Source organism: Pollachius pollachius (genome assembly GCF_949987615.1).
Source record: "Pollachius pollachius genome assembly, chromosome: 15".
Classification (NCBI taxonomy): Eukaryota; Metazoa; Chordata; class Actinopteri; order Gadiformes; family Gadidae; genus Pollachius; species Pollachius pollachius.
Window position 1 is genome coordinate 4,811,920 of NC_136948.1, and position 23,607 is coordinate 4,835,526.

The 23,607-nt window shown below is 50.0% G+C and overlaps 2 protein-coding genes across 2 annotated transcripts; both read left to right on the top strand.

The window, feature by feature from the left end:
- Positions 1-431: 431 nt before the first annotated feature.
- On the top strand, positions 432-6,271 carry cox16 (cytochrome c oxidase assembly factor COX16). Its single transcript, XM_079752959.1, has 4 exons — positions 432-594; positions 1,012-1,089; positions 3,870-3,938; positions 5,266-6,271. The coding sequence occupies exons 1-4, from the start codon at positions 535-537 to the stop codon at positions 5,377-5,379; spliced, it is 321 nt and encodes a 106-aa protein (XP_079609085.1). The 5' UTR covers positions 432-534; the 3' UTR covers positions 5,380-6,271.
- Positions 6,272-21,391: 15,120 nt separating this feature from the next.
- Positions 21,392-23,182, top strand: slc8a3 (solute carrier family 8 member 3; the record flags this gene model as incomplete). Its single annotated transcript, XM_079752230.1, has 1 exon — positions 21,392-23,182. The coding sequence occupies one exon, from the start codon at positions 21,392-21,394 to the stop codon at positions 23,180-23,182; it is 1,791 nt and encodes a 596-aa protein (XP_079608356.1).
- Between the last annotated feature and the right edge of the window lie 425 nt (positions 23,183-23,607).

Sequence of the window (23,607 nt, forward strand, 5' to 3'; positions counted from 1 at the left end):
TATTCTATTGACGATCATTAACATAATATATAACTGAATTAATAGATGTGCGGTCCATGTGGCCAATTTGAAAGTCCTACACATAAACCTTGCATTTAGAATAGTACAATCCTCCTGATGTATATATTGAGATTATTTAATTGTAGCTGATAAACAAATATTAGGTCTTTGTGCTGCTCTACACATTTTGTTTTGATGGTTTGAGGATCATATTAAGAGCTAATGCTCACCAAATCTAGGAATAACGTTCGAGACAACTGAGCTTGGGAGGGACTAATATATTATAATAGTCATATATATAATCAAATAGGTAATTGCTGTGTTTTGTTGACTGCACAAAAATAATGAACAGCCCAAAAACGAAGCGGAACCAAACAAGCGGAAAGTCAGGGACGCTTTATACTGCGGACTCAATTACGACGACCCTCCATCCGGTTGGTTTCACTGCTTCCCCCTTGAGTGTTGGGGATGCAGATAATTAGTTATAGTCATTATTAAACCTATTCTACCACATGGTTATCGTCCTCAGAAGACATGTTTAGTTGGAAGGCGCTCCAGAAGAACAAGACGGTGCGATATGGCGTCCCGATGATGGTAAGTATTCTGTCCTGCAGAAAGGTGAACTCCTGTCACTCAGTGAGCTCCTTTACTGGCTGATTTATTTAACTTTATATTCTTACATTTAACTTTATATTCCTTTATTTATGATTTAAACTTTATTTAACATTTAAACGTGGGGTATGGTGATGTCAGGTTGGATTCTGTTGACTATAAACGAGCTGTTATAGCCTGGGTCGACCAAAGGCATAAGATCTATCAATTCACTATGAAGTGATGTTTGCAAACTACACACACACACACACACACACACACACACACACACACACACACACACCCACACACACACACACACTTTTTATTATAGCTAAAGCCTGTGATAAAATAGAGCATATGTTTAATATTTATATATTGTATATTATATCCATATATTTATGTCCACACTTCTCCCAGCTGCTGATCGTCGGAGGCTCCTTCGGGCTGCGGGAGTTCACTCAGATCCGCTACGACGTGCAGAAGATCAAGAGAAAGGTCGGTCTCCGCATTCTAATTCTTTATTCTGCCCTTTTTAACCACATGTAATAGTTTACATTGAGGTCACGCAACTGTGACCAACAATCTCGATACCTTAACGTACAAGAACGAGTGGTTTAGAATAAGCAGAGCTTAGTATCAAAGCAGAGGTCCTGTCGAGACGACACGGTAAATAAAAACATCGTAACCTTGGCACCGCCGGGTTTGACATCTTCAAGCGGGGAAACTCTGCCCCCTAGCGCCTTCAAACGGACCAGCACATTCAAGGCGTGACTAAAAAGGACAAGATGGTTCTGGAAGCCTGGGTGACGGTGATGCAATAATGAAGACCAGTGGCGGTTCTAGGCAAATTTTACTAGGGGGGCAAGGAGGGGCCAGTGTTTAACCAGAGGGGCACAAAAAATTATGTTTAAAGATTATATTTATAAACTTTATTTTACTTTAAAATCATCAAACATTTAATTTATACAAGAGTTTATAACTTCACCAGTCTGTATTTTTCTGTCAAACTATCTTAAATTGATGGAGCTTATGCCCTAAATCATCAAAATCATATAAACATTTGTTTGGTACAAGCTTGCAAGAGTAGGGCCATTAAAAATGAAAAATAAAAAATACAGTACAGGGGACATATACAGTGTGTCGGTGTGAAAAAAAACTCCAGGTTACAACAATGTGCCGTTTCCTATTTATTGTTTATCCGTTTCAGTGTGGAGAAACTGTGTTCTTCCCTTTTTAGAAAAAAAAAAACAGTAGAACTGAGAAGAACCGTGTTCTTCCCTGTTCTACTGTTCTTTCCTCATTTCATGATAGCTGATACTAGAAGAAAAAAAACGTAGGGCTATGCATCACATTTCGTTGCATAACCATCCCTCCCTACTTAACACGGGCAGATAGCCTACGACTCTTTACTCAAATGTATTTGTTACCCCAATGCAGCAGCCAAAACAGATGAAAATGCGTGGTTAACATCACAACATTGTGTAGCCTAGACCTACCAAGGATACTGACATTTGGATGCTCGCTTCTGCTTTGATGAGTTTGCTAAGATATTGTTAAGTTTCTCAATATATATCGAGACTAGACATTTGCAAACTTAATTTCATCATCAGTGTGAGGAACTACAGTAACACGGTTATGTGCAAGAACAATAAGTCACTGACAAAATGAAATTGTTTTGCTTGCCTTCGACTCCCACCTTCGGGAAATCGTGGCTCCTTTCTCCAAGAGTAGTCGCTGAGCTCTCGTTCACCGAGCAGCAGCACCTCTCTGTCTGGGTGCGCCCCTCTAATTGACCCGTGTAGAACGTTGCGTCGCGTTAGTTCCGTAAAATCATAATTGTTTTTATTTGGTCAGCACAGGGGGGGCCAGGGACACGTCTACAGGGGCACGGGCCCCCGTGTAGAACCGCCATTGCGGAAGTTAAAAAGACCATTTCCCTCCCACTGCTACAAACACTGTTGTAAATACATGTCGTTTAATGACGCTTTTTAAAAATGTTAAATTACATAACATTTAAAACGACACAATATGCGTGAATATTGGTGGCAGGATAGTCCGTGGCGGGTTTGATTCCCAGGCAAAAAGTCTGGATTCAAACGGTAACGCCCTCAGTCGACCGGCAGGCAGTCCCCCAGCCCCTACCTGCTCCTTAACGACATGTTTCTTACAGTATTCCTCGTTAGACACTTTAGATAAATATGTCTGATTAACGACTTGTAAGGAAACACTATTTCCCCAACAGTCTCAGGATTGGCTGACCTCTGTGTGGGTCAGCGAGTCGCGACGCAGGAAGCTAATAACTCCCTGGGGGTCAAAGGAGCCGGCCTTCAGGAGGAGCTGTTACCAGCCAGCTAGCCGCGTGCCGCCGCCGCGGGACGGAGACGTAGCTGTTAGCGTAGCGAGGTTAGCTTGACAAACGACAACAAGAGTCATCTGGGTCGACACCAGATGGGCCCGCACATTGGAGAAAAGACACACACACACACACACACACACACACACACACACACACACACACACACACACACACACACACACACACACACACACACACACACACACACACACACACACACACAACCTGTCTCTCCCACTCGCTGTTATCCAAAGCGACTTACAGTGAGTTGTTTTTCAGCCGTGCGTCATGGAGCAGCAGGTAGTGCCTACTGGGGCGTGTCGCTCAAGGATACCTCCAGATAGAGGACTTTGGGGTTGGAACCCAGAACCTTTGGACCACGCCCACTGATACCATCCGCACGGCTGGGAGCTGTGGCTCTGAACACCTCAGGCTTCTGTAGCCTCCAGCCATATATGGGCATGTAGAAATACGGTCGTATTTAAAGTGCGCGGAGATCAACAGTGCTGCGGGCCTCTTCAGTTCCCCCCCCCCCCCCCCCTCCGCGGAGACACGCCCGTGAATTATACCCGTCATAACGAGTTGTCGATTCAGAACATGGGCTGCCGCTCCCGTTAATTCCATCTGACGTCCCTCTCGCTCGCATCTTCTCCCGACGTGGACGATGATGACATTGAATGATTTCACGTGTGTGTGTGTGTGTGTGTGTGTGTGTGTGTGTGTGTGTGTGTGTGTGTGAAACAGAAATATGTCGTTATCTTCATAGCATTCATGTCACCATTTCTTATATACATTCACAGAAACAAATCATTGCTCAAGTTTTAAAATAAGGGAATGTGAATAAGAGGAGAATATCAGAATATGTACTCCGCCTCCTCTAACCAGCCTCTCCCCCCCCCCCCCCCCCCCCCCCCCCCAGATGGACCCCTCCCTCGAGGCCCACGTGAACACGGAGCGGCAGGCAGGGTTGCTGCAAGAGGAGTACCAGGTGAGGGGATAGACAGTCCACCCATCGTGTGTGTGTGTGTGTGTGTGTGTGTGTGTGTGTGTGTGTGTGTGTGTGTGTGTGTGTGTGTGCGCGAGTGCGTGCAAACGACCAGGAAGTGGATATGATGAGGGTGATCGGGGGTGGATGTTCATTTGGGACTCTGTTGTCTAGTACTTTTGTTGGGCTAGTGATAGACAGTGTGGGGATTAATCCAGGGTTGGATGGTGGGTTGTATTGTATTGGTGTTGGATTTACTTAGATCATGGCGGAAAGTAAGTTTGAGTCCTGGGTTAGATAGTATGTTAGATAGCGTTTATGGAAGCTCCTTGTCTCCAGGCAAAGGTAGGATCCTGGGTTAGATAGTATTTGTGTTTGGTTTAGTCCTTGCTTGCATAGCATTTGTGTTGGGTTGAGTCCTGGGTTAGACGGGGTGTTAGGCAGTGTCTACAGTAGCCCCTCCCTGTGGATCCACGGGCGTGTGTGTGTGTGTGTGTGTGTGGGTGGTCCTGGTGATGGCTCTCTTACTGGACCAGACTGTAGTGAGAAACGGAACCATCTGCTGCTGTGTCCTCCGAGGAGCACGCAGCCAAAGCGTACCGTTTTCCCCACCAGAGCGCTCACAGCTGGAGCCACACATCTCTGTGGGGGGGGGGGGCGGCATGGGGCTCAGGAGGTAGAGCGGGTCGGCTGGTAGCCAGACGGTGGCTGGTTCGATCCCCGGCTCCTCCTAGCTGAGTGTCGAGATGTCCCTGAGCACGGCGCCTCACCCTGACTTCCCCCTGACGAGCTGGTTGACACCACCGTCGGTGTGTGTGCATGCGTGAATGTCAGGCGATGTTGTGAAGCGCATCGAGTGGCCACTGGTTAGGAAAGTGATGTATACATGCAGCCCGTTGACCAGTTATAGAGGGCTGGTGATCAGGCTTGGGGTTTCATTCACTTAGACATATCTATGGTAGCCATCGGTTGTTATTCCGTTTGCGTCATGTTGATGCTTCCATTTTAGTTTTGTGTTGGGTGGTCGGGATGTTTGACCCCCAGCCGAAAGGTTCCGGAGTTCCAACCCCAAAGTCCGTCCGTGACTACGATGCCCTCTAACCCCTAACCCCTAACCCCTATCGCTCCGTCACACCATGCGTCCGAATGTCCTTACTCTAAATTTAGTGCTGGGCAAAGCGGTCATCACAAGTCTCCCCATGGGAACTAGGTTCTTGACTGTGATTTGTGAACGCTGCGGTTGTATCAATAAAGTTATTCCTGTCTCTTATTGTGTGTGTGTGTGTGTGTGTGTGTGTGTGTGTGTGTGTGTGTGTGCCTGCCTGTGCAGAAGCTGCAGGAGGTGAAGCTGGACGAGTGGAGGAACATCCGGGGCCCGCGGCCCTGGGAAGACTCCAAGGAATACCAGGAGCAGCAGCGCTCCCGCCAGAGCCCCGAGGCCTGAGGGGGGGTGGGGGGCAGGGGACCCCCGGACCCGGACCCCAAAGCTCGGTCGGGAACCGGTGCGGACCCCTTGTCATCATCCAGTCTGGCTCCTCCAATCCTACCCCATCCCAGTGGACTCTGAGGGGGGGGTCCATCCAATCCCAGTGGACTCTGGGGGGGAGGTCCATCCAATCCCAGTGGACTCTAAAGCGGGGGTCCATCCAATCCCAGTGGACTCTAAAGCGGGGGTCCATCCAATCCCAGTGGACTCTGAGGGGGGGGGGGGGAGACCGGCGCTTCGTTCAGAATCAGAACTTCCCTTGGCTTTGTTTGGACTTGTCACAAGTTGAGGATGTGGGCGATGATGCTGCGCTCGGTGTTAGCATCTCAACATGCTAATGCTAAAGCACGCTCGTGTGCGTCGTAGGGTAATTGCATTCCTTGCAAGCGCATTGACATGCCTTGCTAGCGTGCTAATGTGCAAGTGCGCTTTGAAGTGTTGGTTTACCTACTCACGCGCAGAAAGTGTTCGGGCTATGTTGACAGGTTCAGCACAGCAAGAAGGTTAATTCGATTAATCCGATGCACATGGTTTAACTGTAAGCTCATCAACCCTACCAATCGGTCCGCATCGGGGCGATCAATAGCTGAACCAGTCTGGGTCATGTCCGTTTTTCTCTATATGACATTACCTGTTGTAACACCTGTTTCAGGTGTAACAAAGGGTAACGTTTACACTTGCTACTCCCATCAATACTCAATTTTAGCAGCATTGTTTTTAATTTATTGATTACGATTATTATACTATTATTCTGAATGAGAGGTGAATTTCTAGTTGTGAATCACAATTTTTCTTACTGTGGAAGATTCTTTCTTGGTTTGCTGTGTGTGTATATTGTGAAGAATACAGAAATAACCATCACCAATTCGCAGCTGTGTGTGTGTGTGTGAATATGTTCTTACATCGCTTAAACATAATCAGTTTCGGAATCCATGGCTCTGTGTTAAATAACGCTATATTGACTGTATTGCTGGAGTAAATAATACCATAGTAATAATACCATGTAATTCCGCGGCTGGCCACTAGGGGCTCCCCCATCCTGACGACCTGAACGTCTCAGTGCTCCATGCGACCTGTCGGCGTGACGCACGCGAGCGCCACGCCATTTAGACCCCGCCTGCAACTGAGGAAGACAGTCTCCTCTGGTGCTCTCTGAAGGTTAGAAGTTTAGTGTCAGACATGACGAGAGGATCTCGATCCAAATCAGATCTCTGCCCTGTGGGGAATCGAGGGAGAGAGACCTCATCAAACCAACGCAGCCTGTCACACGGTTACCATTGATTAGGATTATTATTAGAATATGTTAATATTATTACAAGGTTTACTGCCTGTTGGGTTTGTATATTGATGTGTCAATCAAAATGCATCATAAGATCTCTGAATTCACTGTGAAGTGAGATACACATCAAAAATGCCCTAAATGTAAATGTAAACACACACGCACACACACTCATCGCACGCACACCCCTAACATCACACACACCCCTACCCCATCATTACACAAGTGCAGGTTAATTTTTCATTCGTGAAAAGCATGAAAACGGCATGAAATTTTAATCAGACCCGGCTAAGAAGAGCAGCATTCCAATTCAATATTTACAAAGCAGTTCTATAAGTGGAACAACTAATCAGGGAGCGGTAAACTCACACGTAACGAACCAATCAGCTCGCTGGGATCTGAGCGGAACACATCCAGGAGTCAGCTCAGGTCGACCTCCGACGACCCCGGCACTCGTTAGGCTGCACAGCCGCGGAGAACACGCCTCTCTCTCTCTCCACCTCTTCCTCGTCACCTTCCTCTCGTCCCTCTGCATCCTCTTCCTCCTCGTCCTCTTCCTCTCCTACCTCTTCCTCATCTTTCTCTCATCCCTCTTCCTCCTCTTCCTCCACCTCATCTTCCTCTCATCCCTCTTCCTCCTTGTCACCTTCCTCTCATCCTGTCATCCTCGTCAGTGTGGTTACCACGGTGATGAAGCTAAAGGCAGCTGGGCGAGGGACAGGCCTTGTGCTTCGTCCATGCTGTTGTGTTCCACAGTCACCGACTGCACTGGTTTATTTAATGTTTTGGTCGTTTTTTCCACTGCCTGTGATGTAACCGAACCAACCCCCCCCCCCCCCCCCCCCCCCCCCCCTGGGTTCTCTGGAAAACGCGTCCTGGATCAGGGAGCCACTGGATGCCTGGACACAGGATCCTTGGTCCTCCTCTCTTTTCTTTTGTCGTCTGCATCTTCCTCTCCTTTTCTCTCTCTCCCTCTCTCCTCCTGTCTCTCTGTGGAGGAGCTAGTGTGTGTGTGTGTGTGTGTGTGTGTGTGTGTGTGTGTTGTGGATATTCAGTGTCAAGCCAATACTACATAACAGCAGAGTTTGTGAATGTGTTTGCTGGACATTGGTGTGTGTATGTGTGTGTGTGTGTGTTTGAGGGTACGTGTCAATGTGTGTTCAAGAGCTAGACAGAGAGTGTGTGGGCATGTATGCTGGACGTATAGTGTGTGTGTGTGTGTGTGTGTGTGTGTGTGTGTGTGTGTGTGTTCTAGAGAGAGAATACGTATGTATGTGTTTTTTCTAGTGTGTGTGTGTATCTATGCTGAACGTAGTATGTGTGTGTATATGTGTGTGTTCTAGAGAGAATGTGTACGTTTGTGGTCTAGTGTGTGTGTGTGTGTTGTCTACTGTATGTGTGTGGTCTAGTGTGTGTGTGGTCTAGTGTGTGTGTGTGTGTGTTCTAGAGAGAGAATGTGTGTGTGTGTGGTCTAATGTAGGTGTATGAATGAATGTGTGTGTGTGTGTGTGTGTGTGTGTGTGTGTGTGTGTGTGTGCGAGCCGAGCCTGTAGTCGTCCGTGTGTGTGTAACATGAGGCTCTCCCCACGCTGGTGTTATTTAAAGAGTGGCAGCGTGGCGTCAGCAGGTCAGCGCTGGCTGCCCCCGTCCGCCCAGAGACCCACCTCAGCATCCCCTCCTAGAAGGAGGACACCCGGGGACGAGAGGGGGCACAGGGGGGAGAGAGGGGGCAGGGGGGAGAGAGGGGGGCAGGGACTCCCGAGGGAGGGATAGGCGTTTCCATTACGTGTTTCGGACGTTGCTTCTATCTAATTCTGCGCATAAAAACTCCTTGTTGTCGTTGTTTTTCTTTTTTTCAGTTGGAGATAGTCTCTCTCTCTGTGTATCTGTGTGTCTCTCTCTCTCCCTCTCTGTCTGTGTGTGTCTCTCTCTGTCTCTCTCTGTCTGTGTCTCTGTGTGTGTCTCTCTCTCTTTCTCTTGTCTGTGTCTCTGTGTGTGTCTCTCTCTCTCTCTCTCTCAATCTGTCTCTCTCTCTGTCTGTCTCTGTCTGTCTCTGTCTCTCCCTCTGTCTCTGTCTCTCTCTCTCTTTCTCTGTCTGTCTCTGTGTCTCTCTGTGTGTGTGCGTCTCTCTCTCTCTCTCTCTCTCTGTCTCTGTCTCTGTCTCTGTCTCTGTCTCTCTCTCTCTCTTTCTCTGTCTGTGTGTGTCTCTCTCTCTCTCTCTCTCTCTCTCTCTCTCTCTCTCCCCCCCCATTCATCACTGTGACCGTATGACCAACCTGCATTAAGGCTCCACCTCCTGGACACTCTGACCCCCAGTGTGTCTGTCAGCAGCCTCTGTTTGTGAGGGCGGGTCAGTCTGGTGATAGTGCGAGTGTGTACGCATGTCTGTGTGTGTGATAGGGTCACTGTGTGTGTGTGTGCGTGTGCGTGATGGCGGGGGAGTTTGCGTGTGTATGTATGTAGTAGTTGCAGCCATTTACAATTTTAGAAATCTTAGATTGCAATTTTTAACCTTAGAGAACCTGGGAACTCTCGTGCACGTGGGAACTCTCGTGCATGTGGGAACTCTCGTGCACGTGGGAACTCTCGTGCACGGTGGAACTCGTGCACGTGGGAACTCTCGTGCACGTGGATGTGCCTCAGGAGCAGGCAGGGAGGGCAGAGAAGATACGAGCTGCAAAATGCAGACTCGGCACACACACACACACACACACACACACATATCTCCCCCGCACACACAGACATCTCCCTCCTGCTCACTCACTCACACACACACACACATACACACACACACATCTCCACCCCCCTCACATACACACACACACACACATATCCCCCCGCTCACACACACACATACACACACAACACTCCCCCCCCCCACACACAAACACAGTGTATTTCTACCGCTCACACACACACCTCTCCTCCACTCGTTCAAACACACACTCACTAATGGCGTGCAACATTTAAATTAAACACTTTAAATGCAACATAACACACACTCATGGAATGCATCACACACACTAATGGAACACAACAGACACACTCAGACACACGCACGCATACGGAATGCAAATCGTGGAACACATCCAGGTACCCCACACTCACACACACTAACACACACCCTCCTTCCCGTTGCTCACACGCCGGCTGGAAACCGGGGTGTGGACTTTGGCAGGTAGCAGATTAGATTCAAGGGAAGTTTCTTTACTTGGGTTCTGAATTCATTATAAACCCCATCCAATTCCCAGCCACACGCCTGGGTACAGCTAGCTCCTACAGCAAACACTCACCATAGTGGAGCTATGGCAGCTAGCGCCGATCTCCAGCGCATACAGCTAGTTTATATAGCTAACACTTCATAGTGGAGCTAATTTATATAGTTAACACTCCATAGTGGAGCTAGCTTACATAGCTCACCTTTTCTATGGTGGCGCTAGTTTATATAGCTCACTCTTTGTATACTGTGGAGCCTTAGCAGCGAGAATCGAGATGTTGATTAGAAACTATCATCGATTCATCATCGCTGGATGCTCGGGTGACTTTGATAGAGAGAGAGAGAGAGAGAATTGAATTCCATTGTATAGACGCACAGCGTCGACTGCAGGTAGCCATGGGGGGGTTTGCGAGAGAGGGGCCGCACCGACCACCATGCAACGCTGTACGTTAACAACCTGTTGGCATGGAGACAGTGAAGCTGGGGCAGGGCGAGGGCATTAAGGGCCGGCGGCCATTTTGTCAACACTAACACACCCAATGGCCTCACATTGTCGTGCGTTGGAGAGGTGTGTGTGTGCAGGTTCAGTTCCCCCTGGGGCCCTCAGTGTTAAGACTGTGTGCACAAGATAAGGTGCCCTTCAGCAAACAACCCCAGATTGGACACGACAGGAGGGTCTAGTGTTGAGAAGGGTTTGACTCCCAGTCGTAAGGTTCTAGGATTTGAACTCCGATGTCCTCAGCGTGACCTGTGTACAGGGACCCTTGAGCAAGGCGCCCCCTGATCCCCGACGTCATGCGTCGGACTTCGCTGTAAGCTGTCTCAGGGACTTCATAGTAGGGAAGGGTTGGAGTCTTCTAACTCGGTCCCTGGATCACATGTTGGGGTCCACGTGGAAATCTCGAAGTCTTCTAAATCCCCTAAAATGTAAATGTAAAATGAGAACCTGGTTGTGCATGACATGCCCTCAGAAGAAGGGCTCATGTTGTCTCAGACCCCCACCAAGGCCCTCATGAAGATCATTTTCCCCCCACATGGCTTCCTGCAGCCACTCGACACACTTCATATCCACAGCAGTTCGATCCCCTGATATTATCAAGGGCTAACCGGCCAGCTACTGCTCATACAGACCCTGTAGCAGTCGCTAGGGCTACTGCTTTAGCTACTGCTACCGTAGACTCTTTAGCAGTATTAAGCTACTGCTACAGTAGACACTTTAGCAGTAGCAAGGGCTTTAGCTTCTGCTACAGTATAAACGTTAGCAGTAACTAGGGCTACGGCTTTAGCCACTGCTACAGTATGAACGTTAACAGTAGCTAGGGCTACGGCTGTAGCTTCTGCTACAGTATAAATGTTAGCCGTAGCTGTTCCAGTATTCTTGAGCCTTTGAAGTGGGTCTGCAGAGGGGTGAGGTTCGTATAACGGCATCACACGTCACAGATTCCATCACACGTTACAGATTCCTGAGTGGGGCCGTTTTATAAACAGAGACAATCACTGGTATCTGACCATGTCATGTTTATGGGTGTGTGTGTGTGTGTGTCTTACATACACTTGTATGTAAGTGTTTGTACCATATACTGTTTCATTAAAAAGGTTTGTGTGTCTTTATGCGTGTTTTTGTATGTCTTTATGTGTGTGTGTGTGTGTGTGTGTGTGTGTGTGTGTGTTTGTGTGTGAGGGAGTGTGTGTGTGCACTTGAATATAAGTGTTTGTACCGTAAACTGTTTCATTGAATAGGTTTGTTTGTGTCTTTGTGCGTGTGTGTATGTTTTGTGTGTGTTTGTGTGTGTTTGCATGTGACCAGCGGTACATGGCAGTTCAAAAACCGCTAATTGTCCCTTTCCAACTGAAAGAAACAGCTGGAAATATTAGTTTCCATTAGTAATATTTTGTCCCCTCTCGCCTCCTCCCTCTTCACTCGAGTTCTCGCGGGCAGGAGGCCTGCGTGTGCGCGCGCACGCGGTGTATTTGGGGCCAGCGGTGCAGGTTTCTCCCCCAGCTGATAGTGTGATGACGTAGCACGTGCGCCGACTGTTCCGTTGACTTTTGGGGGGAAAGCGAGCGCGGAGGATGACCGCCGCTAACCGGAGTACATCTGACGGTGCACATCGCTCCGTAACACACACACTCACAGGCACACGTAAACACACACACACACGCGTACAAACACACACACGCGTAAACGCACGCGCGCGTGCACACACACACACACACACACACACACACGGAGAGCTACCAGAATCGACTCGGGGAGCACCCCTTCTTATTAAGCGAGGCTAAATCAGGAATAATAGCGTCTTTTTTACGGCCGAGGATGCGGCCGTAGAGGGGAGCACCGCCGCGGTTGGCTGTGCGGCACACAGCGGGAGACCCGAGACGTTCAGCCGGACTCCACCGCAAAGGGAGCCCGCATACCGGGACCGGAACCATAGACCTCCTCCTGCGCTATCGCACACGAGGAGGAGACGAGGGAGGAGGAGGAGGAGGAGTAGGAGGAGGAGGAGGACGAGGAGTAGACGGAGGAGGAGGAGGAGGAGCAGACGGAGGAGGAGGAGGAGGAGGAGGAGGAAGACAGCTGATTCACGGCTCGCGGTGGAAAGCCGTGAGGTTTCATCTCAAGGCTGCGCGAGCCCAAAATAACGACCCGCTCGCTCTCGTCACCGACGGCTCACCGAACGGTCTCGTGGACAGGAGGAGATCGGAGAGGAGGGCGCTAAGGCGAGAGAGATAGATAGAGAGAGAGAGAGAGAGAGAGAGAGAGAGAGAGAGAGAGAGAGAGAGAGAGAGGAGGAAGAGTAGAGAGAGAGAGAGTGAGCGAGAGAGAGAGAGAGGGGGGAGGACGACAGGCGATCACCTATCACCGCTTTGATCGCCAAAACGCTGGAATTGATCCGGCTCGCGCGGAACCTGCCGTCGTTTCACGAGGAGGACGGATCGTCTCGAGCTCGCGGATTTTTTTTTTCTGTAGCGGCGGGAAGCGGAGGAAGGCGGCGCGCGCGTGAAGAAGAAGAAGAGGTTTTATATAACGGATTCAAATCCACGCATACTTCGCGAGGAGAGGCACGGGCGCACGGAGCCGGAAGCCGGAGCCTGTCTCGTGCTACGCGCGCGTGAACCGTCCGGAATACAGATCCAGGTAGGCTGGGGGGCGGTGGGGGGGGGGGGGGGGCACGAAGGGCTGTGACGTGTGGGTAGGCGATCCCGGGGATTAATTAGCCCGCCCGCCGGTGATTAGTCAATCAGCAGCCCTCGGCTCGCGAGGCCAGCGGAAGTCCGTCAGTGCAGCTCGGATTATGGCGTTAGATTATTATGAGTGTATGATTGTTATTATCACGGGACCTGGTCATCACAGCCTGTGACGTGACGGCCCTATCTTGTCATGGAAACAGCCGATGACACACCGGGTTAAATGCCCGTTTTGTTTGTTTTATTGGCCCGTCAGCGGGGGGGGGGGGCTTCCCGTGCAGTGCAGCCCCCCCTCCCGGAGCCCGGGGCGGGAGACGTTGCTCGGACATCAACCGTCCAAAACGGGTTCGCATCGTACGAGCCTCGTAATGGGCGTGACGTGAAATAATTGGTGTTTTACAACACGTGGGATACAGGGAGGGCCCCTGGCAGGGCCCAGGGGGCCTGGGACTCGGGGCCGGGGGAGTCGGGGCCCTGGGTTCTGGGGGAGGAGGGCTTTGGGACGGGGGCTCGGACCCACGGACCCGGGACACACCAGCTGGCGGTGTGTGTGCCCAGCGGGAGTGTGGACCCCCGCTGGGCAGGGCCTGACACGGAGAGGGACTCCCGCGCCCTGTGGAGTGGAGGTAGACTGATCGATAACAGATAGGAGGTTGGTGTGGTGTGGTGTGGTGTGGTGGGCTGTGGGCTCACGATCCGAATGACCGGGAGCTACGCCCGGTGCTACGGGGAGGGATTCCCTCTCGAGGCAGAGGGAAGAGAGGTAGTGAGGCGGGTGCCGGTGGGTCTCTCGTGCTCCGGTGGGACCCGGGTTGGTTGGTTGGTGACTGGGGAGAGGGGGGTTGGGCCGGGCGGGGTGACTCGGAGGCTGCGGTTGGTAGTGAGGAGGGAGGAAGAGGAGGGTGCATGACGACGCGCGAGGCGGATCCTCGCCGGTGATTAATCAGCAACAGCTGAGCGGGGGTCTCCATGTCCCCTGCTGAGTGCGTGTTTACCGCCCTATCAGGTGGCCGCCTCTAGAAGGACAGCCTTACCTTCCCGAAATAGGGAAGGAGAGAGAGAGAGAGAGAGGGAGGGGGAGGGAGAGAAGGAGCGAGAGACGGAGGGAAGAAGCGGGAGAGAGACTGAGAGAGAGAAAGAGAGAGGGAGAGGGAATGAAATAGAGGGAAGGAGAGAGAGAGGGGGAGAGAAGGAGGGAGAGAGAGAGAGAGAGAGAGGGGAGGGGAAGGGGAGAGGGAGAGAGAGGGATACCCGTGTTCTCACCGTCTCGGTTTACATCGTATCCCTTTTCAACTTTCTCTCGGGTTCCTCCCGGTCGTCGCCTCCGCACCAGACGGGCTCCGTTTAACGGAACTCACAATTATTTACACTTGTTTAAAACAGGCTGCGATTCCGAGCGTCAGAGGAGCGCGATTACGCGCTCCCCCCCCCCCCCCCCCCCCCCCCCAGCTAACTAGCGGAGCTGCGAACAAACGCATCCGTCAATCAACTTGATGGTCGTGACGGTCGACATGCCTTGTGTGCTGCTGATTATAATGTCGTGTTGTTAACGAACAGGTGTTGTGGTTCAGTGCGCCATGCGAGGTTCACACGGTGCCTACAACCAGTAGCCTGATCACATTTTGATTTACGGATCACACGTGGGGAGAGGAAGCTGTTCTTTTGCAATATTGACAAGTCATTTTAAACTATCCTCAATCAGTCGATCGACCGGCAATCACTCAATCGATCCATGACTCGGTCGTCAACAAAATCACGACCACAACACGTCGCAAAATGAGGCTTTTCGAGAAGTTTAGCGCTTACGGCATAGCATGCCTTACTTATTAACTTATTTTACACGGAACTTAAACGCAGCCTCACTCTCTGCAGCTATAGGCCTGTCAGCGGCGGGATCCGAGCCTACACCTCTAATTGGACCAAAGGTGAAGTGCATTTCAATACATCAGAATATGACTTCATGTGTGTGATTCATAGTCACGCTTATTTCATGGTTGTTTGTTATGACCCTATATGGTGAGAAGCTACACAGACGTAGTATGTACGCTCATAAACTAATACATGAACCAAACACACACACACACTAAAGAAGATGGACTACCTCACTCACTCACTCACACACGTACGTGGGCCACTGTGCCTCCAGCCTTGACAGGTAAAGGGTGAGTGTCTCGTGTGTAGGCTCTGTCAGGCCAGCCGTGTGGGATCAATACAACGGGTCGTGTGGCTCATCGCCCCCTTCTGTAGTTAACCCCTGGAGGGCGAATGGATTAACCGACTGGGGATAGCGGGAGCCTAGCTTGATGAGGCTGCATCCTGGAGCCGGCGGTCACACTCTGGGTACGGGCGGTGATTTAAATTATTTTAGTCTATGCTACTTCTGATGAAATGTTTCAAGCTAACAACGGTTGTGAATGGTTTCTTCTCCACATAATGGACAACACCATATAAGGCGTTATGACTTTTTAGATAGGTTAAAGACTACTAACATGGCCACTTTGCCATTTCCGCTAAAGCCAAGACAGACCAAAGGTTTACCTGGGTAAATTAGAATAAACCACGCGTTGAACATTTACTACTCTCTGAGTCATACCTAACCCGAGTCGACCATACCGCAAAGGATCAGACTAGTCTTTCATCAGCGGCCACCGCAGGTTTAGGATTTAAGGAGCCTCCATTAGCTACACTGCTGCTTTAAATGTGACATATTATACCACCAGGTGTGAGTGATTAGCCATTATCCGTCATACACCTAGGTGGACACGCCCACTTGTGATGTCAGAAGAGGCATATTTTCAAAACGGTTTGTAAAGGCTAATCACACTCACACCTTTCGGTATAATATTTCCGCTTTAAGCTTTAAGGACTCTCCATTAGCTAGACTGCAGATTTAATCTTTAAGGACTCTCCAATACTATTACTATATACTACTCTAATACTATTCATGTCATAATGGTGAGCACACACAGAAGATATGATGAATGATGTGGAAATGTTTGACACTACAAACCAATAAAAAATAAATTACAAAAAAAAAGTACTGAAGCTTTAAGTTATAAGGCCTCCTTATTTGCGGTGAAACGTCTATTTTTATTTATAATATCTTCGTGAGTAATTTCGAAACTATAAAGCATGCAGATCCTGTTAACCAATATCGTATGCATAATAGATTTCAATGAGTAAGAAAATCTCAGCAACAAGATTATAAAAAACAAGTGAATCTTGGAGATAGTAAATTCCAGCTATGAAGTCTTATTTAGGGGATACTTTTATCCTCTAAATTACAATGAAGTGCGTTCGATGTCCTTAATGAGCAGGTATGGAGTGTGGGGACCTTTGCCTGGGAGAGGGACAGCCTTGCCTAGCCACTACAAACCCAATTGTTCACTTAGTCCATCACATATCAAAGATCCTCAAGCTATGTTGTAAGGTGAGTTGCTTTCTCTGACAACAGACCAGGAGAATTATTTATCTGATAAAAATGTTGAACTGAGACAAGCAGGTCGATCCCTTTCCGATCAATTATTAATTATGACCCATTCATTCTGTGTTGATTGATTTGTGCACTCGGGTGAAGCAAGAAATAGTTCCAGCGTGAACCGAAACACGTTTGACTGTGGCAGTGGGAGCGAGACACACACACACACACACACACACACACACACACACACACACACACATACAGGGTTCGGTACGGTGTGGATGGCGGGTAGCCTCACGCAATCGATTTGTCGAACAGCCGGATCATTGATCAGTGTAGCGTATTTGCTTGTGAGTCATTCTGAAGACGGGTGATCGATTACACCCGGCGCAATCAGCAGCTGTAATCGCTCATTTAATCAGTTTCCCCATTTCAGCTGATACCGCGAGGAGGAGGAATGGTCTTTTTATTAGCAAAGGCAACTCTTAAAACATACGTGGCGTCTTCCTCCGGCGTTAATCACCTTGTGATTAATTAAGGTTGCTAATGGAGGCCGCTGCTACTCTCCTCTCTACAACCTTGATAGTAATTAGAGAGTCCTCCCTCCGTGTTCTTACCCCACTGCGGACTCTCCTCGTTCTCCTCCGTGAGGGGAGAACGAGGAGGAGGGAGGAGGGGAGGGATGGAGAGCACAAGGTGGAGAAAGAGAAGGAGCATGGAAGAGAGAGAGAGAGAGAGAGAGAGAGGGGGAGTGAGGATGGAAGAAGTGGAGAGAACAAGGATGAGGAAGAGAGGGAGCAAGGAAGAGAGAGGGTGGCAGTGAGGAGGGTAGAGATGGAGAGTAAGGTGAGAGGGGGGGGGGAGAGAGGAAAAGAGAGAGGGGGAGAGCCCAGAGAGACAGAGGGGGGGGGGGGGGGGGGGGGTGAGGAGGCAAGAGATGAAGAGAGCAAGTTGGAGAAAAAGAGGGAGCCAGGAAGAGAGCGAGAGGATGAGAAGGAGAGAATGGGAGATCAAAAGAGAGGATAGAGGGATGGAGAGAGAGAGAGATGTGGAGAGGAGAGAAAGAGGGAGGGAGGAATGACAAGAGGGTAGGGATAGAGTGTCAGCAGTATTCGTGGTCGTGCGTGCGTGTTCGCGCGTGTGTCTGAGGGCACGTGCTCACGGGCATGAGTAATATGATTTATTTTTGCCTCAAATTAAAGTTTTGAATTTTGCATGGGTCTTAAAATCCATTCTTTTTAAATCCATTATTTAAACTAATGCCTGAGAACCTTTGCATGGCACTGTATACTATTACATTGTGATCCATGTTCCCTGATCTGGCTGCAAGGGCTAGCTGTCAGCATTAGCTATTTTACCACTCTCAGATTCTATAGGTGTAGCTATCTGGAATCTTTGGAATATTTATGTATTTTATGGGAAAAATGGAAATTAATAACTGTATGATAGCAGTAGGTTTACCAATGTCATCTGTTTAGGGTGACAATCAAAACACATTCCTATTATTGCTTCATTCTTGGGAAGAGTTCATTTCACAACAACCTCCTAGCAACAACATTGAACTCCCATGTCGCACATCAGTGGTACCTCAGGGAGCCAAGCAGGTTGCTGGGCAACCAGAGCGATGCTATGTTCCATCTGGGGGGGGGGGGGGGGTCCGTCGGGATGAGGTGGGTAAGGTGTGTGTGTGTGTGTGTGTGTAGAAGTCTCTCAAGACAGAGAAGGGGCGTGCACAATTTCTGGAAATGTTCCAGCCTGCATGTACTTTAAGCGAGCCAAAGTTCAGTAACGAAATCCAGAAACGGATCAAAGGTAATCCGCCGGATCAGGACTTGGTGCTACAATGGCCCGCCTCCCATATGTTCCCGGGGGGATATATTTACATGAAAGCTGTGTCGTGGTTGAAATACCTTGGCTCCGGTTCTGGATTTCTGGATCAGTTTACTTATGATTTGGCTTCCTTAAGCGGTGACTTGTTGGCTTGAGCGTTTAACAATTCGTGACTCTGACTGATTCACAGTAAACGGCGCAAACAATGAGTACATTTGATGGGACTGGGTATGATAGGGAGCCTCGTGGTGTAGGTGTTGACTCCCACCGAAAGGATCTGGGCTTGTTTCCCGATTCTCCCTGAAAGCATCTTAAACCTGCCTAATCACTTCCTGCTCTTTCACGGCCTGTATCTTCAGCACCTAAACACTTCCACACCAGAGCTTCTTCAGATAATAAATTACCAAGTAAATAACCAACATAATGTTATATTAAGTGTCTGTGGGGGCCACATGCCTTTAAATAGATATAGATAGATATGTTGTTTTTTTTCAGACTAAAGGCAAATTTTGGCTGTTCAAAAAAAACGGTCTTTCCGGAATCTCCCAAAATAACCTCAGATAAAATCCCTTGAGAATTCAACTGCTATAAATTCAAATTATGATTTTCATAACGGTTACTGTAAACGCAGACAGTAGAGGACCTTCTCTAAGGTGAAGGCTATAAGGAGGAATGTAGAGTTAACAACATAAAAAGGCAGGCTCTAAGGCTATTTCGTATATGAGACCAATAACAAACACTAATAGTAGTAGGGTAATATGTTGTATGGTGAGTGACCTGAGGCCAGAAAACCTTGGCAGCGTTTTGGCTCATTTGGCCCCTAAAGGTCACCCCTCCGAACAGCCACGGGAACATGAGATACACGCCTTTTATGTAACTAACGCTGGATGTACGTTGATCTACAATTAGCCCCACAAAGGTTAATGGAATGAAGGAAGAATGTAATGAAGTTTGCAGGCCTCTGGTGGCTTACCGGCAGAATGATTAAGTGGCCTGAAAAAGTGTCCATCTCCCAGGGAGATAATTTTAATTGAACCGTAACACAGTGCGCCATGGTGGCCCCTACGTGCAAAAGGCCAGGGAGGGGCCCCATTCAACCCCGGGACCGATTAAAGAATCAAAGGAAGGGCCGTTCAACCCCCCCACCCCTCCCGATCAAGGCCCCTTTGATGGTTCATTATTACATACATGTGATGTGATTAACTATGCACTGATCCTCACTCCCACAGCGGCCATCTTGGCTGTTAACACTAGCCGGGTGGAGGGTGTGGGGGGGGGGAACGGATTGTATTCCCCCTTCACTTCCCCCGAACCAGCTAGCGTTTAGATCCAAGATGGAATCAAAATGGCCCCTTGGTGTAGTAGGCACATTGGGCATGGGGTGGCACCACGGTCAGACGGTTCACCTCAACCTTTTATGAGTCCACACAATGCCTGTGTGCTCACCCCCGATAGTGCTCTCTCTGCCGTTCTTTGCGGTAAAGAGGGGGAACGAGGCGAAAAATGCTGAGGTTTATGGTTGATCAGGAAGAGATATCTTCTGTTAGAGTTCCCCCTCCTGCTCTCTAGCTGTCTCTCTTTCCTTCCTGTTCTGCTCTTTTTCTCTTGTTTTCATTTCTCTTTTTTTTTTGTTGCACATTTTGCATTTTGGACGGTGCTTAGTTTGGTAACCTGGCAGGGCTGCTGAGCGAGCCGTTCACCTCCGAGCCGTACCCCTGGGGTTTCCGACAATCACCCCCCATAGCTTCAGCCTCCTCCTTGTTTGGGCAAGTAGCCCATATCTGAACTCAAAATAGACATGCTTGGAAACGACTCCACAACCATTGGTTTATTTTAGTCCAAAAAAAAGAAAAGCCCCCATAATGTTATCGCCAGTGTTAGTGGAAGGAAGAAACAGGCCAGAATATGGCATGTTTATCTAAGAAAGAGTATTTTCCACCCCACTGCTCATTGAAAACACAAAGGCTCTCATGGATGTGTGTGTGTGATGTACGATCGCAGAAAACCCACTAAGGTTCCTTGTAATGGTGGAGTCATCTGAATACTTCAGGGCCTCATATGAATTCAGGACGTTTCTTCCATCGCTGCATACATGGTGTGCATGGCTACACATGGCGGTTGGATAAGGCAGCTGTTACTTCAAACAATGTAACAGCCGCAGGCCCGCGAGAGAGCTATTGCGTTATGTTATTTGAGTAATTATTGCACCACTGTGTAAATAATTTGAAACCATATTCCATAATACTACAGAGGCCGCCGCCACGTGTTCAGAATGGCTAAGTCGACCCAGCATTATGAGCCTTTTGGTGGACGCTTTATCCCAACGTGTTTTACAATGCATCCGTAACGTGGGGTGTCCCAGTGGGAATCCAACCCCCAACCCTGGCAGTGTGTTGATGCCTTGCTCTAACGGTTCAAGTACATAGGATCATTGGACTATAAAAATGTATAATACAAAAATAACACATTTACATTTAGGGCATCTGCAGATGCTTTTGTCCAAAGCAACTTACAATGAGGACATTTGTCAGACGAAAGAGAAACGACAATATATCGCTGTCGGTACAGTAAGGATGTCTAAAGAACCAAGTGCCAAGCACTAACAATTCTTAGGTTAACCTATTCCAAAGCCAGCTAGGATAAGATGCTGCACAATGCTAGGTACTATTTTTAAGTGCAAGGACATACAACATACAATTTGTGTGTTCATTGAGAGCCAAAATATATCTCACAAAAATAATAATGTCCATTGTAAGACGATTCAAAGAGATTCTTTCTGAAGATGTTCTTCGTGAAACAACAAATCCGTTACAGCAGCTGAGCTTCTCATCCAAATCGAAGTCTCAACGTGTGGAATAATCTCTGCCTTTAGACTGTTTGACGGATGATTTAAATACAGATTATTTAAATACTCACCGTCGTTATGGTTTCTCTGTTGACCTCCAGGTGGCGTGTGGAGAAGAACCACAGCCCAGTGCTGGATCCCGGAGGGAGCCCTAGTGTGGTCAGGAACCCTTGACAAGAAGGAGGGTGCATGGAGGGCTCAAGGCCGGTAAAGCTGGGGTCATCCGCCACCCTCTGGTTGGGGCTGGTCTCCGCCACTGTAGCCGCGGTCTGCGCCGCCGACTCCCAGACCACGCCCAGCCCCTTGCTACCCTCCAGCGGCAATGGCACCTGCCGCGGGAACTACAAGTGTCGACCGGGCATCATCCTGCCCATCTGGTACCCCGAGGACCCCTCCATGGGGGACAAGGTTGCCCGGGTCATCGTGTACTTTGTGGCCATGATCTACATGTTCCTGGGGGTGTCCATCATCGCCGACCGCTTCATGGCAGCCATCGAGGTCATCACGTCCCAGGAGAAGGAGATCGTCATCAAGAGGCCCAACGGGGAGACGACCACAACCACCATCCGTGTGTGGAACGAGACGGTGTCCAACCTCACGCTGATGGCGCTGGGCTCGTCCGCCCCCGAGATCCTGCTCTCGGTCATTGAGGTGTGCGGCCACGGGTACAACGCCGGCGAGCTCGGGCCCTCCACCATCGTGGGCAGCGCGGCCTTCAACATGTTCGTGATCATCGGCCTCTGCGTTTCCGTCATCCCCGAGGGCGAGGTGCGCAAGGTCAAGCACCTGCGGGTGTTCTTCGTCACGGCCGGCTGGAGCGTCTTCGCCTACATCTGGCTGTACATGATCCTGGCCGTGTTCTCGCCCAACGTGGTCCAGATCTGGGAAGGCCTGGTCACGCTCGCCTTCTTCCCCATATGCGTGATGCTGGCCTGGGTGGCGGACCGGCGGCTGCTGTTCTACAAGTTCATGCACAAGAAGTACCGCCACGACAAGCACCGCGGCGTCATCATCGAGACGGAGACGGACCGCCCCAAGGGCATCGAGATGGACGGCAAGATGGTGAACTCGCACTTTGCGGACGGCGGCGCCAGCAGCAACCTCATCGGACAGATCGAGGGCAAGGAGGTGGATGAGTCCCGGCGCGACATGATCCGCATCCTGAAGGACCTGAAGCAGAAATACCCAGAGAAGGACATGGACCAGCTGGTGGAGATGGCCAACTACTACGCCCTCTCGCACCAGCAGAAGAGCCGGGCCTTCTACCGGATCCAGGCCACGCGCATGATGACGGGCGCCGGCAACATCCTGAAGAAGCACGTGGCGGAGCAGGCCAAGAGGAGCATCAGCGTGCAGGAGGTGCACGTGGAGGAGCCGGAGGAGTACGTTTCCCGCATCGCCTTCGACCCGGCCGTCTACCAGTGTCTGGAGAACTGCGGCGCCGCCATGCTCGCCGTCACCAGGAAGGGCGGCGACGTGGACAAGACCGTCTACGTGGATTACAAAACCGAGGATGGCTCGGCCAACGCCGGAGCCGACTACGAGTTCAGCGAGGGCACGGTGGTCTTCAAGCCGGGCGAGACCGTGAAGGAGATCAGCGTGGGCATCATCGACGACGACATCTTCGAGGAGGACGAGCACTTTTTCGTGCGCCTCAGCAACCTGCGCGTGCTGGAGACGGAGGACGAGGTGCTGTCCCCCAACAGCCTGCCGTACCCCGTGGCCATGCTGGGCTTCCCCAACGTGGCCACCGTCACCATCCTGGATGACGATCACTCAGGCATCTTCACCTTCGAGAGCGGCTCGGTGCACGTGAGCGAGAGCATCGGCGTGATGGAGGTGAAGGTGCTGCGGACCTCCGGCGCCCGCGGCACGGTGGTGGTGCCCTTCCGCACCATGGAGGGCCTCGCCAAGGGTGGCGGGGAGGACTTCGAGGACACCTACGGGGAACTGGAGTTCAAGAACGACGAGACCTGGTAAGAGAACCCCTTTTTGTTATCTCCTCGTTCCGCCGTCTCGTGGTCCGTCGATCGCAGGGGGGTTTCTTGCTAGCTGGGGTTTCTGGTGGCTGTAATGTCGGTCATTATATATCGGTTTTGTCTTTTTGTGCTGGGTGCGACTGTAAAGGCTTCATGGGCTCGATTAGTGTGTATTGATCCGTGTATTCTATTTAGCTACTTTACTGCAACATCATCGCTCCAAACTGAGAGGTTATGTGTTGAGTAGCTTCTACTCTGTAGGTCTACCGCCTTGACTCTGTGTTAGTATGGGTCTTGAGGAATGAGTTGTGTTGCAACCACGGCCTCCTTGAATCGTTGAGTGTGGTCACATACTTGCAGGCTGCCCCCAACCCCGCCCCTTGCTTCTAAAGATCCCATTTCCTATGGGGTCAGGCAGGGTTTCGT

Bases quoted from the DNA above. Each gene is read 5' to 3' on its own strand.
- cox16 (XM_079752959.1), top strand. From the start codon at position 535: ATGTTTAGTTGGAAGGCGCTCCAGAAGAACAAGACGGTGCGATATGGC. The intron at 595-1,011 runs GTAAGTATTCTG...CACTTCTCCCAG, and splicing joins GATATGGCGTCCCGATGATG to CTGCTGATCGTCGGAGGCTC. The intron at 1,090-3,869 runs GTCGGTCTCCGC...CCCCCCCCCCAG, and splicing joins TGCAGAAGATCAAGAGAAAG to ATGGACCCCTCCCTCGAGGC.